Source organism: Periplaneta americana, chromosome 3, assembly GCF_040183065.1.
Source record: "Periplaneta americana isolate PAMFEO1 chromosome 3, P.americana_PAMFEO1_priV1, whole genome shotgun sequence".
NCBI classification, from domain to species: Eukaryota; Metazoa; Arthropoda; class Insecta; order Blattodea; family Blattidae; genus Periplaneta; species Periplaneta americana.
Window position 1 is genome coordinate 52,177,752 of NC_091119.1, and position 17,292 is coordinate 52,195,043.

General features: G+C 35.5%; 1 protein-coding gene across 6 annotated transcripts in view; it reads right to left on the bottom strand.

Annotated features, from left to right (window-relative positions):
* Positions 1-5,485: 5,485 nt before the first annotated feature.
* LOC138696027 (thiamine transporter 1-like) overlaps positions 5,486-17,292 on the bottom strand; it is a 94,660-nt gene continuing 82,853 nt past the window's right edge. For all 6 annotated transcript variants that reach the window (XM_069820510.1, XM_069820511.1, XM_069820512.1 and 3 more), the window contains 4 exons: positions 15,444-15,552; positions 12,472-12,664; positions 6,958-7,099; positions 5,486-5,732 (listed from right to left, as the gene is read on the bottom strand). In XM_069820510.1, the coding sequence (XP_069676611.1) occupies positions 5,625-5,732; positions 6,958-7,099; positions 12,472-12,664; positions 15,444-15,552 (552 nt within the window). In that variant the 3' untranslated portion in view covers positions 5,486-5,624. The remainder of the gene's footprint in view (positions 5,733-6,957; positions 7,100-12,471; positions 12,665-15,443; positions 15,553-17,292) is intronic.

Consider the following 17,292-nt stretch of genomic DNA (forward strand, 5'->3'; position numbering starts at 1 on the left):
AATATGTTATGCCAAATTATTAACTTCATGACTTCATAGTAGTTCTGTCTCATAGATTTCCCAAGCTATTTATTATTGACTGCAAAGCACAAATTTCAAAAGCTGGCATTAAATTTCAATGTTTATGAATTGATTAAAATAGTATAAGAGTTATTGATATTTAAATTCATATTATTTTGTGGCTTAGCATATTATTGCTCCAAACCCACTATTTAACATACAGTATACATTTTTCAGAGTTTATATACATATTTATCACTGGATTTTAGCATTGTCAACAAGCTTTTTTTTTTTCATTTTCTGTATCAGGCATTTCTGTGATGAACGTCTCTTTTTAAATATTTAGAAATATCATATTCACCACTGAATTCGTTGTCACAAACCTTACATTTGCCAAAATATTCGTTTTTTCCAATGTGCAAACCTACATTGTTAAAAAAATTAATTTAAATTTAATGTAATTATTTAGACCTAGAAGAAAACAGTTACTATAATGAGAAAATTATACAAGTGATGTTAATTTTCTGAAGGAGGGACTTTTTGCGTCCCACCTCGAATCGAAGCGAGACTCGGGATTTTTATATGAGAATCGGGACATCTGGCAACCTTGGTGGGTGGTGATATTCAACCTATAACTAGTGACCTAAGAAGTGATAGGCCTAACTAGAACCCAGATTTCCATGCAAATCAGTGGCTGTCGGTGACTGTAGAACCTAGGGAAGCTACTAAGAAAGTCATTATTTTAAGAAACAGAAGGTAACCTCCACACTTACCGGTACTTTAAGCAAGTGGTTCCCAAAGTGGGGGTCGTGTAAAGAGCTGATGGGGGTCGCGAGAAGATTTACAAAATGAAAAGAACGCCTTATTAACATACAATTATTTTGAATTTATAAATCTAAACAACTTTGAACATAAAAATTTAAAAAGTCTCAGCAGTAATAAAGTAAAAATAATTAATATAACTGTGCCTGTTTTTCAGAACGTAGCCTCTCAAATGTGTACTATGTATTGGACACAGACAGTGATATCATTTTCAAATAATAAGGTTTCTCGCTTTTGTTTTGATGGCAATCATAGACGAAAAATTTAATTTCCATGAATACTAGGTGTTGCAAATGTTATCAAAAGTATAAGAGCTTCTTTTGCAAGCTCGAGGTATTCTTTTCATGCAAAACTAGTCAACGCTGTGCGAAAAAGGGTCTAGTTTCAACATCCCATCATATTTATCCTACATATTGGTTTTGTAATTTCAGTCAGTTGAACGCAACGGATTCAGTATCCATTCATGACTGTCGTGATTGTTTTAAGTTTTTTTTTCGGAAAATACTCAAGAACCTGTTGCTTAAAATCGTACTTCTAGCAGAAACTTATCTACTGGTTTTGTGTAAAATTTTATTATAGTTGTTTAAATTTTACAGGGATTTGTATTTTTGTAATGGAGTCAAGAACCGGTACTGTAATGAGGGTGCAGGGATCGCAAACTGAAATCTCGCCCAAAAGTGGGTCACTGCTTCAAAAAGTTTGGGAACCACTGCTTTAACCAAATGTTGGGGTAGTGCCTTAATTCAGTAATTACAGTATTGAGAAGAACAACATCACAGGTATCAGAATAAGACTATTTTATCAGACAAGTGATGAGTAAATTGCTTCATATCTTTTGAATATTGTAAAAATACGAATAAATAACAAAATGCGTTTTTACTTTATAATTATGTGCAGAAATTCATTAATAGAACAATTTACAGCATCATTTTCATGCTAGCTGTTTCAGTGACACCAGAAGCTCCTTTTCAATCGACATCAACCCAAGTGCCAACAGTCGTTCCTGCCCCTCAGTATTCCTGCAGTATGTTTTGATCCTTTTCATTGCCGAAAATGATCTCTCTACAGAAGCACTAGTTGCAGGAAGCATTGAAATAAGTGCGCACAGTTTATAAACTTCCGGGAATGTATCACTGTCTAATTGGAATTGCTTCAAAAATTTCAAGAGTTCACTGACAGATTGGGTTGCATAATCGTCTATAGTAAATACTGCAATTAGTTCACTCCTTAAGCGAGAAAATTCAAAATGCCTGGAATAGGCATCTTTCAAACTAGTGAAAGCTCTTTCAGGAAACATTTGGCGACGAGTGATCCGTTTGCTTACATCCAAGAGCTCAAAAAAGATAATGCTTTTAGGTCCAGAAAACAACTTTCCATTTGTTCAGAAATGTTATCAATTATTTCACAGTAGAGGCGTCTATAAACGTCGCGATTATCTTCAGTTGCAGATGAGCGGGCTCTTTTTTGAGTGGCTCTTCTTTTGATTCAATTCGTTCCCGAAATGCGTTGAATTTATCTCTCTGATTTCTCACTAGTTCCTTTATTTGTTGCACCTTTGATGAGCAGTAAGCAATATTTAAGGATTTCTTCTGCAGAATATTGAATAATGTGTCTATCAATGGAAATAATTGTGCAAATACTGATAGCAAGAAATTAAAGTTGATTGGTATTACCTATTCATTTTATTCCATTTCTTTGAGAAGAGTTTGTTTCAAGTAAATCAGAAGATATGGGCCGGCTTTATCTGCCGAACTCTGTAGTCGTTGATATGGAAAAAATGAGTATGAAGTATTGACAGTGGATACTGACATGTTTGTTTCCTTATTTTCTTCACGATTTCCATTTTCAAATCTTATTTGTGTAGAATATTTCAAGAGTAGAAAGAGAGAAACTTCAATAAATATAAAAAATAGAGAGGAAATGGAAGAAAGAGAGAAAACCACAAAATAGAGAAACAAGAAATAAAAGTTATTAAATTCATGTAAAAAAATATTATCCATCATACCGAAAGTTATCTTACACTTTAGCTATCGTATATATATATATATATATATATATATATATATATATATATATATATATATATATATATATTTATATGAACGGTCCTACAAAAACAAAAAAAAATGACACAAAAAGAATGACATCAATATTATTTCCTCATATGTTTCGTTGCACTAATATACAGTGATCGATTATCTTAATAATGTGACTTTTACAAATTGAAATACAGACCTAAATATTGATTCATGTCATAGATGAGTATTGATTGTAAACGACAAAGAATGAATAATGGAATCCACTTGCCCACATGGTAAGGAGGTTATCCCACCTCCACGTGGTGAGTTCTGTGTTGTTTCAGTTCAAAAGAATGAAACTAGCAAAGAGCTGCATCTCAACTGTGAATGGTGGTTCGAAAATTCATACAGGATGGAAGGTGTTCAATAAATTCCTAAGATAAAAGGAATAGAATCTTCTTTCGCCATTTTGCGTCCTTTCTTTTTATTTAGTAAGAAATTAATTTTTGTCTATAAAAATTGCTACATCGCAGTGAATTCAGTAGCACTTGCCAACAGACGGAAACAGTCTTCCCTGTAGCACTGATGGCAGTCACAAGGAGACTGCCCTTATAACCTGTCCCTGCGAGACTGAGGCTTAGGGTGAAGCACGGGTCTTGTAGCAGCATTGCAAAATGAGTGGCGTAGCATCAATGTAAGCTAAGAAGCTTAGCTTCCCCAGTTAATAATAATTGCATAATAAACCTGCAGTTTATGGAGGAAATTATTTATTAACTTTAATAGAATTTATATTTACGCGTTAAATATTGTGATGCGGCAGCTCAGGATGATTTGTGATGCAGCAGTAAACAAGAAGCCTGCACACACCAGCTTCCAAGCAGACTGGTTTCTTCTGTGTAATCCACCCTCAGATTTTCCGTCCCTTTCTAACTAAACTACCCTGGTCACAAGGCTCGCAAGAAGCTAAAGAAGCTAGCTTTAACATTTAAAATAAGTAGTTTCCGCGTTATCCCTTTTCGTCAGTTGTGTTCAGTTGAAGTGTTAGTGTGCATTTGGCTGATATAATAAATAATGAGCGAAATAACTGTTCCTGACACTAATTTACTTGAATTTTTTTAGGACAATTGTATTATCAAGACTGACTTACGAACAAAAGTGTGATTTAAAAAACAAATGACCGACTCCCTTGCTGTCAATGAAGGACACAACCAAAAGACAAGATGCATACTTACGTAATGATACTAATATTGTGATTTCTCTAAGTATGACAGGGAGTGAGCTGATGTTATACATATACGTGTCTATTTGATGTGTAAACCGTGAAATCATATTTTACTACGTATCATTTGAGGTCATGTCTTATTAGTGTTACTTACGAGGTTCCAACCAATCTTCAACTGCTGGCTTGAAATTGACTACTGTACTATTTATTTTAAGACTGTATTTTTGTAATACGTTTTCTCATATTGCATGAAAGACAACTTGAGTTAGCTTCCCCTGCTCAAAATTTCATGCTACGCCACTGTGCAGAATACCTATTACTTAAACTGATTTAATATTAATTAAAGTATTAAAATACTTCCACGTATGGTGGGTCGCTAACATCATAACATGACGCATCCTCAGGTTGCAACAGAGGAGACAGTCTCCAGATATGAAGGGTATCTGTGAAATCGAATAACCAATCACGGACAGCTGATAAGGGATGCTCCTCCGTCTTGGGGGTTGGGCAAAGAGCTAAAAACTTTACTCATCACCGTAAAGAAACAGCTTGTTACAAAACCACAACATAAGCCTCGGATTCATAGATTTCAAAAAGGCATATGACTCGGTTAAGAGAGAAGTTTTATATAATATTCTTATTGAATTTGGTATTCTCAAGAAACTAGTCCGATTAATTAAAATGCGTCTCAGTGAAATGTACAACAGAGTCCATCCTTCAACTTTCCATAACATTCATGTTAACTTCTAGCATAAAGGCCAACCGATTTACTTCGATCACATGTCCCACTTAATAAATTTCGGGAGGGGATACTGCGACATTACAAGATCTATTGCACTAGCGAACACCACAACAACCGATCAGTAACCGAGTTGTGATTTTTTTGGTTAACTAGAAATTTGTTCCCCAGGTGAATACACAAATTAAATTCTAAAGTGGGTGTGCAAGAAACAAAATAATACTAGCATTTGATGAGTTTGTTTGTGTAGGAAATTATTTTCGATAATGATCCGAAGTATAATTTTCACTTATCTAAACTTATTTTTATGACTTATCTCCCTTTACCCAAACACCGTCCAATTTCACTAGTTGAATGACGAAGCCAATAATTAATAATTTCATTGCCTAAAATAATGCAGTCACTAAAGGAATGTAGAAAATCTTCCAGATTTTCGGCTGTCGGCTGATTTTTGTGGCTTCAAGGAAATAAAATCTGCCACAATCAGCAGGAAATCAGCTGATTTGGCAACACTGGTAATGTGTAGTATATTATTTCACTTGCCTGATCAAAAGGCATTTATCGTAACTACAACAAGTTGAAATAATTGCTGTACTTCCATAATATGTTAACAGAAGGCTTGTCAACTTGCAGAATTTCAGTGTTCGAGACACAAATAAAATTATACACAGAAGGTGAAAAAAGTATTTGAGAGGTTCGTTTATTGATGACATACTGAATATTGCACATAGATTAATATTTTGTTATACTGAGCAAGAGATAAAACCAGGTGTCAGAATCAATTGGAAGCCCGTGTCTACTGGTTACAATGCGCTTGTGATACCTATTGTTGTACTTCTCTTTTTTTCATTATCACTCTGATCAGAGTGTACACGCCCATGCAAGCAAACACCGCTCCAAGCACCAGGTAATAGGATCCGTAAACCATGAACTGTAACAAAACGAAAAGTTCTGTGATCACGAGAGACTTTCTGCTCGTCAACATTTTTTAAAAATAATTATACACCTTAAACACTATTTTCCGCGCCTGCCTGCGCAATACTTGTCTTTTTACAGTCTCTTCTTCCATTTATTTATCTTACTTACTTCCTTACAAATGGCTTTTAAGGAACCCGAAGGTTCACCGCCGCCCCCACATAAGCCCGCCATCAGTCCCTATCCTGTGCAAGATTAATCCAGTCTCTATCATCATATCCCACCTCCCTCAAATCCATTTAAAACAGTTATATTACCGGTTGTTCTGTATGGTTGTGAAACTTGGACTCTCACTCTGAGAGAGGAACATAGGTTAAGGATGTTTGAGAATAAGGTGCTTAGGAAAATATTTGGGGCTAAGAGGGATGAAGTTACAGGAGAATGGAGAAAGTTACACAACGCAGAACTGCACGCATTGTATTCTTCACCTGACATAATTAGGAACATTAAATCCAGATGTTTGCGATGGGCAGGGCATGCAGCACGTATGGGCGAATCCAGAAATGCATATAGATTGTTAGTTGGGAGACCGGAGGGAAAAAGACTTTTGGGGAGGCCAAGACGTAGATAGGAGGATAATATTAAAATGGATTTATTTATCTTACACACACAGTAAATGTTAGTTTTACTTATTCAATGTATTGAAACACTCACACGTGAACAAACGAACTTGGGAAGTACTTGTTATAGACTGATTCCGATTGGTTCTACTGTATACGCTTGTGATGCCACATACCAGAAATGCTATGGCGCATTTAGCAGCTGACCGCCTTCCAAAATGCCGTCTAGTCTAGCGTTTGTTCAAAGATATTCTTTCTTACATTGCATTATATGTGAAGTCGGTGGAAAGGAGAAGTTAAATAATAATAATAAAAGAAGAAGAAAGGAGCAGTATTTGGGTGCTAATTAAATTCTTAGACATAAAAAAATAATAACCGGCTGCAATATGCTATGTCCTCTTCAGAAGACTTCGGTTGATTCCGTGAGAGCTTAGGTTTACACGTGAAGAAATTTTTTCTTAATCGTGTGAACCAGGCGCTGCCTGAAGTGGACTTGGACAAATTCACGCTAAAGGAGAGGAGTAATTTTTTTGTATCTAGGGCTGTACAACAATATTATGAAAGAGGATGACTATGATAATGGATATGCAAAAAACTGGAAGTTATTTTTATATTACTCACCTGTGTTGAGGTGTCGAGTGCCAGACCTCTCTTATCTACTACAATTACCGTCAAAATGGTCTGGAATGCCACTGCAAGGAAGGTATTCAATCCAAAAATGAGGCCATAACTGTCTTCATTGATGTGCTTTGCAACTTCCGCGCTACAAAGAAACAAAACCACACAGTTTATTTACTTGTGCTCCTTTTATGTATAATCTGATATAATTAAGTTTAAACTTTTAACAATAGCTGCACTTTATAAAGACTTCTGTAATAGACCTACTGTTGCATACTGAGATGTCTGATACAGTGTATGTTGTGGTACATGAGTGAACAGAAGAAATTTAATAGAAAACAATGTAGAGCCACGTCTGCGCCTCAGCTCTAGTGTGTTGGTTTTTTATCTAACAAGCAAACATTCTGATGGGGACAGATAAAAAAGTTATTTTTTTCTCTTCCACCATGTTGATAATGTCAAAAGAAGTGCTTATACAAATTCTGGCCACTCGACTGCAATTACGAGGTCGTCCAGAAAGTGATTTTTCTCTGAGGCAGTTTACAGAAAAAAGCACAATTGCACAGAAAGATTTATTGAAAGAGATACAGAAATTGTTGCGATATTTGTCAACATATACCTCACTGGCATTGAGACATTTGTCATGCCAAGGGATCAATTGTTGTATCCTTGTGTCATAGAAGTCAGCCGCCTGAAATCGGAACCAGCGTTTGACAACCGTCTGCACCTCTCTGTCGATCCCATGATGTGACAAATGTCACAATTGCAGTGGGGAATATGATGAAAAATAGCTTAATTGCTATGTCTGTTCCAATAAATTTTTCCAATGAAATTGTGTTTTCTTTCTGTTAACGTCCCCTGGCGAACTTATTTTTACGGCCCTAGTAATTGTGGTCGAGTGGCCAAAATTTGTATAAGCACTTCTTTTTACATTATTAACATGGTGAAAGGAAAAAAAAATAACTTTTCTTTCTGCCCCCATCAGAATGTTTGCTTGTAAGCTCAGGCCTGGTTCAATCCTCGGCCTAGTTGTAATGAAATTTATGGTGGACAGACCAAATGTTGCAGAGGGGTACTCCCTTTCCTCTTTCATTCCACTAATACAGGGTCCGGCAATTAATGTTTCCCATTTTCAAAATAAAAGTACTTTAATACAATAAAATATTAATTGACTTACTAAAATTCTATTTCACTAACGCTAGCTTCATCAAAACATTTGAACGGAGCTGCCATTTTCAGTTAACTGTCTATACGGTAAAGAAATGACGATCGCAAAGCATGTTTTATCAACGAGTTAGAAAGAGAAAGATATAGAGTGGTCATTGCGCCGCCATGTCTGAAGAAAATTGAACGATCGTCGGTAATGAACTTATGCGCCCAAAACAAAGTGGGCGTGGTGATAACGGACATTAGAATCGTCAGCTGTCTTAATTTCGTTTGCATAAATCAGTTAAACTGAAGTGGAAAAACCTAGTATTTCGTCAAATACGTGCTAGGAACTTAATCTAAACTTATGTACGCTAAATTTAAAACACTTGAGCTATTCCTAGAAGGAATGCTTAAAAGAATAACCAAAGCAAAATTGTCATGCAGTATGACAAGAAGTCCTAGCAAATATACTGAAGAAAATGTTAATATTCCTAGGTTCTTTTAAATGCGACCTGCAAGATTGCCTATAAAATGAACGAGTATGATTCGGATGATTTTATTAAATTGTTTTCCCAGTCTCTACAGGTTGGAAAACTATTTACTATACCATAAGATATAGAATGAAAGTAGGCCCTATCTGCAGTAAACAACCTTTACCTCCAAGCTTGTAACGTGGGTGAAACATGACAGAACTCGCTTTCAGTTTTTTTGTTACAGTAAAGTATAATTATTATCGAAGTGTGAACGTGAAGCCAACAGCCGGCTGGTCTGTCTGAGCCTTTCAAGGCCTGTGGCACCACAGATTATTATTAGTGTATAATTGAGCACCCACGTACTATAATGGGGTAAGTAGTTACGAAAATATATATTCATACTTAACCCATTATTGCACGTGGGTGCTCAATTATGTTCTTTCATGTCCTTCCAGTCAAAATACTAACAACAATACGACCTACCCCAGAGTTTTGCGTTATTTTGGATGCGAGTGTCGAAATACAATTTTAATATTTGATTGCTATTATACTAGGTTTGAAACGGAATTGTAGCGGTTTTATCCGTATTTAGTTTAACTTTATTACTAGTAAACCATTTATTTGATTAATCGTTTGTCTTCGAAATAGGCCTACTTCTTATAAGCTACAGCTCATCGTCTTCTTGTATAAGCAGTAAGGACAGAAGGAGCAGAAATAAAGGATGCCGGTGTCGAAATACAGTTTTAATATTGTATTGCTATTTGTTTTTCACTGGGTCTGAAACGGAATTGTATTGATTTTATCCGTATTTAGTTTAAGTACATTAACAGTGAACCATTTATTTTGTTTATGCCGGGCGTTGTTACACATTTATGCATGAAAAAAATGCTGCTAATTAACAAAACTATGGACTTAACTTCATAAAATTTACATGAAATATGATATATCAGTTGTCTTTTTCCTTTTGACATTGCAGTTATATGCAGCACAAACAAAAAGCATGTTTTTTCTTCGTTTTTTTGTGCTTCTTACCTCCGTTATACAACATTGTAAGCAGACGAATTTTTACAAAGGTGGGCGCTTAGCTCAGATCTGCCGTGTTTCGCGGTGGCACCGCAAAGAGCGCTGTACAGGACAACATGACCACTCTATAGTCTTCTCTTTCTTCTTAACTCGTTGTGTTTTATAGTACCGAAAAAGAATTTACTATTTGAAATGCTGGCAAACAATGAAACAAATGGTAGGGAGGTGATAAAACAGAAGAAAGTACCGTACATAGAGTTTAGAAGAAATTAAGTACTCTAAATAAAATATTAATTGACTTACTAAAATTCTATTTCACTAACGCTAGCTTCATCAAAACGTTTGAACGGAGCTGCCATTTTCAGTTAACTGTCTATACGGTAAACAAATGACGATCACAAAGCATGTTTTATAGTACCGAAAAAGAATTTACAGTTTGAAATATTGGCAAACAAAGAAACAAATGGTAGGGAGGTGATAAAAACAGAAGAAAGTATATAGAGATTAGAAGAAACAAAGTACTCTAATACAATGAAATAGATATTAATTGACTTGCTAAAATTCTATTTCACTAATGTTTCCTTCACCAAGATATTTGAACAGAGTCGCCATTTTCAGTCGACTGTCTATGCGGGAAACAAATGAAGATCGCAAAGCATGTTTCAAACTCTTAGTACCTTAAAGAATTTGCGGTTTGAAATGTTGGCAAACAAAGAAACAAATGCGAGGGAAGCGATAAAAAGAAATGCTAGAGAAATGATAAAAACAACGAGCTAGATACTATAGAGAGGCTGAAGACCTCTGACAGTTGAAGACAATTGAACATTGGTCCGCCATATTTTGGTTAGTCAAAACAAAGGGGCGTGGCTCGGATGTTGTAGGAAATGACTGTGACGAAGTTAGTATTATTGTGAATTGAGTTACATATTAAGACTATGTTGATAAGTAAAAAGTAAAATACAAACAAAACTTTACGTTTTATAACAGCTGTAGGCCTATGTTTTATTACTTTCACTAAATATAGCCCAGATATTAAATGACAAGCTATACTCTATACAACCAAAGCAAAGCACCTAAAGACGGATGAAATATGAATGTATTCGGCAGAAAAAAAATAAATAACTTTTTGACTTCGTCACAAATTTAATTACCTTACAGCTAATCTAACCTAATATGAAATTATGTAATTCAGTGCTCACCAGGTGATTTCAAGAGAGACGACGTATGTAACTAATAGGAGTAAAATATAGGAAAGATAATGGCGAAAATTAAAAAAATCCAATAATTAAGTTATTGAGAAAAATTCATTTGAAATTGGAATTAACAAAGAGAACTTTTGAAAACTGCAATTATTAAAACTACAAATAACTTCTTAGTATGCAACATAATAATTAAAGAATGACACTAATAGAAAGTTACTCATGATCCATAACTCACCACATTTTTTGAAACGATAAGATACTTACGATTAACATTGTTATCAGAAACAACAGGAGCCACAGGTAGCTACACTTCTTTTCGCGTGATGGAGACATCGTGTACTCTAATATAATTTGAAACAAATATTGATCTCACACGTGTCTCGCAACTAGGCAGAGGCTTTTTCAGAATAAAACTGTTCTTACATTATTTTGAACAATAATGACAAATTGTGTGTGATGCAAGTGCTAACTTTCCTCTTTGTTAACAAAAAGAGCCCTACACATTAATGACAAGGAAATTGGAGTAGGCCCTATAAACATAATAAATACTAAACTCTTGATGGTACAAACTTATTAATACAGATATTTCGCTTATGCTCAGTCCGTCTTATCTTATAATTCTCTGGGGCAATGGTACCTGTATTGAGAGGGTTTAATTATCCAGCAACGAATATTATGATTTATGGTACATTTCATTTAAATCCGAGGGAATGAGACATTTTTGGAAATTTTAAAGTCTTAACTATTACTTTTTCATTTATAAATCAGCTTTTACAAAACCTATAGCGAAATGTTTAAATTAAATATTGATGTATCCGAAAAATATAATTTATTTTATTTTATCTGGCAGAGTTAAGGCCTGTTCTTCCACTGACCCAAGTCTACAATTAATACAAATAATACAAATAATAATAATAATAATAATAATAATAATAATAATAATAATAATAATAATAGATATGAATAATTTCGAGGGAAAAATTGTTCCGGAGCCGGGTATCGAACCCGGGACCTTTGGTTTGACGTACCAATAATAGATATGTTGTGAAATATTATTATTGAAAGTGTATAATACAAGAATATGAAATAAAGTATTCATTGGAAACTACGGGACACATTAGTCAAAGAGGCAGTGTACCTTTGATAAGCACTCCTTGCGGAGGCTGGTGGTACTATAGACCGCCATGTTTTGTAGGGTACGATCCATAGTATTATTGGCCTCCGCAGGGAGCGCTTATCAGAGGTCTTTAGCCTCTCTATAGTATCTAACTCGTTGGATAAAAATAAACAAATGTGATAAATTGTGTGACAAGCAGCCATGATTGGTTGAAAGACGTCCTTTCGTACCGTTTTATTGGTCAAAAGTAGTATGACATAGTAAAAATGTCCTAATAGTCAGAGAAAATTTTAAAATTAGATAATAAATGGCGAAAAACAAGAAAAAATGTTAATATATGCATTTAAATATGCAAAAATAAAAATGTATATGCATATCTCGAAATACCCATTTATGCAAAATTAAGTTAGCTTCATTGGAACGTAAAAACCATGACCGGCAAAGATTCATTTTCACTTTTTCAATATGCCAAATCAGTAAAAGCATGCCATTGAATGAAGTTCCACGGTTTAATTATCACCACATAACTGAAAGTGAATCAACTGGCGCTTACTTGGCAACTGTGATCATGGTGTGATGGATCACTCCGAACAAGATGTAGTACACGTAGGCGACCAGCATGGTATCGGTCTGTGTAGAGAGCATCAACAGAGCGCCTTCTACGAGCGCACACGCTGCTAAAGTGGCCTCCCCGTAAACCTGCCAGTTGAGCGTCACCCAGCCGCACAGCAAAGAAGTGACTGCCCCTGTACCAAGACCAGAAAGTGCTCAGGAGTCTGTGACACACAAAAACCTAAGTTCAGGACATTCAACAACGAGTTCTGGCCTACATTCACATTTCAAAAATAGCTAGGACTACCATAATGTTTGAGACTAGAATAATACTAAAAATAGTTTTTACGTTGTCATCAGAGAAAATAGGCTGTGATGCTGCATAAAATCGATTTAAAGGTTTTCAGTTTCCTGTTTGTTCGTCCGCCTGTATAGTCATTTTTCCTAAACTACTGGACAGATTTTGTTCATGTTCTGTAACTGACCAGTTGTTAAACAGATCGACTTATGCATTCCCTAGCGATTTATTTCTCTGAGTTTGGGGGTAACGTCATTACAGACTACATTTACTACACTTGTTATCCCACGCATAATTATTCAAAATAATGCTCTTCTCTTTGTTATGAAAGGTAGCAAATATGTTGATTCTCATGCTTCATCCCATGTCCAAAATGCATTTTATAGTATATAAGTTGGAGGAATTAGTGTAGAGTTTTTCATAAGTAACGAGTCTATCGAAAAATTAACTATATTGGATATGTTTTTTAAATGATGTTCATCCTCACGAGAAAGAAGCCTTCTCGATGCCGTACAGTCGATTTGGAAATAAACAACCCCTCCCCTCGATGCCAGTGCTATTAAACAAAAGAATCGTTAGTGTTATAAACCTTTCTTTCTTTCTTTCTTTCTTTCTTTCTTTCTTTCTTTCTTTCTTTCTTTCTTTTTCTTTCTTTCTTTCTTTCTTTCTTTCTTTCTTTCTTTACCTTAGTTTAACCCGTGGGTGCTCGTGTAAAGGGGGTTAAGTATGATTTCACTAAACTGGAATAAGTACAGATTTCAACTCTCCAGAATTACTTTTTTCTTGTGTTAAAGGGGTGAAATCATTCTTCCATCTATGATGCAATTACAGTACTCCCTATTTTGTGACAAAGGTGTTTTGTTCAGTACCAAAGGAGAGAAGTTTACATGCCTTACAATTTGACTTAACCCCCTTTACACGAGCACCCGCGCTCTCCCTTTTAGCTTCATTTATACAACCCATGCCACACGGACCTTACAGGGCCGCGACCTGTCGGGAGAGGAATTAATCTATTGGATCACATACATACTTTTTTGACCACACAAGGACATGGAGGGCCTCCCCAGACGAGGGATCAGCTCAATGCCAGGGCCACCTCCGATACAACACAAACATTTAAGACATTACACAGCATTCATTCACACATATGAAAGGATTAAGGGAAGGATCGCCGTCAATGGCCGGACTTTCAAGAGGTACAATCCCGGCATTTGCCTGGAAATAACTGAGGAAACCATGAAAAACCTGTTAGGATTGCCGGCCCCTGAGATCGAACCCCGGACCTCCCGAATGCAAGGCCAGCCCTCTACCACGCCGCTAGCTCGCTCGGTTAAACTTTTATACACATAAATGTAAAAACAGTTGACAAATTATGGTGTACAATTTTCAAAATGTTTCCCATTCTGCTGAATGCACAGATGTAAGCGCGACGTAACAACTCTTCATGGACTCTGCTGAGCAAGTCAGGCGTAACCATTTGTATCGTGTGTTCAGTTTTTTATATTACTGGTTGTTCTGTATGGTTGTGAAACTTGGACTCTCACTTTAAGAGAGGAACAGACATTAAGGATGTTTGAGAATAAGGTTCTTAGGAAAATATTTGGGGCTAAGAGGGATGAAGTTACAGAAGAATGGATAAAGTTACACAACGCACAACTGCACGCATTGTATTCTTCACCTGACATAATTAGGAACATTATATCCAGACGTTTGAGATGGGCAGGGCATGTAGCACGTATGAGCGAATCCAGAAATGCGTCGACCTGGTTGGCGAGTTGGTATAGCGCTGGCCTTCTATGCCCAAGGTTGCGGGTTCGATCCCGGGCCAGGTCGATGGCATGTAAGTGTGCTTAAATGCGACAGGCTCATGTCAGTAGATTTAATGTCATGTAAAAGAACTCCTGCGGGACAAAATTCCGGCACATCCGGCGACGCTGATATAACCTCTGCAATTGCGAGCGTCGTTAAATAAAACATAACATTTAACATTTCCAGAAATGCATATATAGTGTTAGTTGGGAGGCCGGAGGGAAAAAGATCTATGGGGAGGCCGAGACGTAGATAGGAGGATAATATTAAAATGGATTTGAGGGAGGTGAGATATGATAATAGAGAGTGGATTAATCTTGCACAGGATAGGGACCGATGGCGGGCTTATGTGAGTGTGGCAGTGAACCTGCGGGTTCCTTAAAAGCCATAAGTAAGTAAGTAAGTAATAACAGGAACACTTGCATTGAACGTAGTGGAGACCATGTTGAAAAGTGATGAAGTGTTTGTAGTTTGTAGTGTTATTGAACATATTCAATTAATAAAACCATTATTAAGGTTATTTTTTGACTCTCCCTTGTATATGTATATAATAATGAAATGAACAGTACAGAAGTCATGATCAAGTCTCTCTCCCTAATCCGCTACAAAACAATTGCGCAAATTACAGAATTACGCATATACTGGAATAAACCATATCAATCACTCCACTCTACTTCACTCACATATCTACTGGCACTTAGGTCAGAAATAGTTTCATATGTAGTCTATATTAATTTATTGTTATTTATTGAAGAGTGCATCCTGCGTGTGTAAGACCCTATATGGCCTCTAACTCAAAGCCAGTGAAGTCAATAAACCATACCAGACCAGGTGGTATTCTTCACTCCATCTATACAAGTACCTACCAATTACAGTGTACAGAGCTTCCACTGCCCCATTGTAAATATCCGTCTTGCTGTCTAGATGGTTGTTATCAATGATCATCTGCCATAACATCTGGACGTAGTTTAGCACCTGCACATAAAATATTTAGCAAATTATCGAGTGATGTGAGATTGAGATTGAGAGAGAGAGAGAGAGAGAGAGAGAGAGAGAGAGAGAGAGAGAGTTTGATTTGTAGTTGTAGCACTGATTTAATTTGGTTTAAAACATTGCCTAAAATTTGAAATAGTACTAAATGAAATAAATACTTTGTTTTCCGAATTATTCAGAAACAAAATAATATTAGCTTCCCGTATTGGGCGCCAATCGTTGGATTGGCCGTGGCGGTCCCCTACATTACCCCACTAGATTTTGTCTTCGGGGGTTTTGTTAAAGACAGGGTATACACTACAAGAGTTAATGACATAATGGACTTAAAACGTAGCATGAAAGATGCCATAAACTCTGTGACAGAAAATATGTCTAACAACACATGGCATGAAATCAACTGTAGGTTTGACATTCTTCGCACCACCCAAGGCACCCATGTGCAAGTGCACTGAACTGAATTATATGAGTAACACTAAAAACTTGATGAGTTACATTAACAATTTCATATATAATAATAATAATAATAATAGTATACATATTTTCCTTTGCACTATATTTGTTTAAAATGTTGGAGTTTCATTGTGGACACTCTGTATAGTGTGGACTGAAGTTTTGATCTTTATACCAGTGTTTTTATTTTATATGATTTACATCAGCCCCATTGCTATTCTTAACTAAATACGTATTTACGGCGATGAATGCAATCGACAGGTTTATTTTCGTAAATCTTCACCATCCTGAATGCAGACGAGGAAATATTGATTTAAAAAAACTCGGAATGTCAATTCCAACAACAAATGATATCCAAAAATATAACAAAACATGAAGAGGGGAATTTAATTCCTGAAAATTTCAACTGATCAAGAGCGTGTAGTGTGAACAACACGGTATTCTGTGCTATAATATATTTGAATCATGAATTGCATACATGTCCATTTGAGTAAATTTTTCAAGAGACACAAAATATCGATTCCACGCCTCTGGAATTCTCTCTCTGACCATGTCAGAGACTGTCGGACAATATCACTATCATCATTGCTATATCTGTTTTTCTTTCTTTCTTTCTTTCTTTCTTTCTTTCTTTCTTTCTTTCTTTTATTTTTTTCTTGTGTTAGCTCGATGAGCGCTCTATAGTGTTCTTTTGACCATGTTGACCCTCTATAGGGCTTTAACTTAATTTGTATTAGTTTCATCAGCATCTGTATTTCTTGTTTGTATTTATATGTGCTATCTGGTAGGATGGAAGAGAAGGCCTTATGACCTTAATCCTGTCAGATTAAATACATAATAAAATAAATAAATAAATAAATAAATAAATAAATAAATAAATAAATAAATAAATAAATAAATAAATAAGTGAATAAATAAATAAATAAATAAATAAATAAATAAACTTATTACCTTCAAAAGCATATGTTATTTAAAATTACTATTTTGTTCATTAAATCATAATAATAAGTAGTGTATGACACACATGAACCTGAATGCTTTTCTTTAGTATTTGCTGGAAAAAATCTGAATTGCTCGGACATGTCAGTTTTCTGCAATTCATGACTGGGAATAATTTATTTTATTCCTTTGAACCAATTTCTAAGTGAAGAAGAAGGAGCTGCAGTTTTGAATAATTCAATTATACACTTAAATTAATGTTGGAAAATTGAGAATAATTTTATTATAATGAAAAAATAGGGTTTTCTGTTGTTAATTTGCAACTTTGTATAA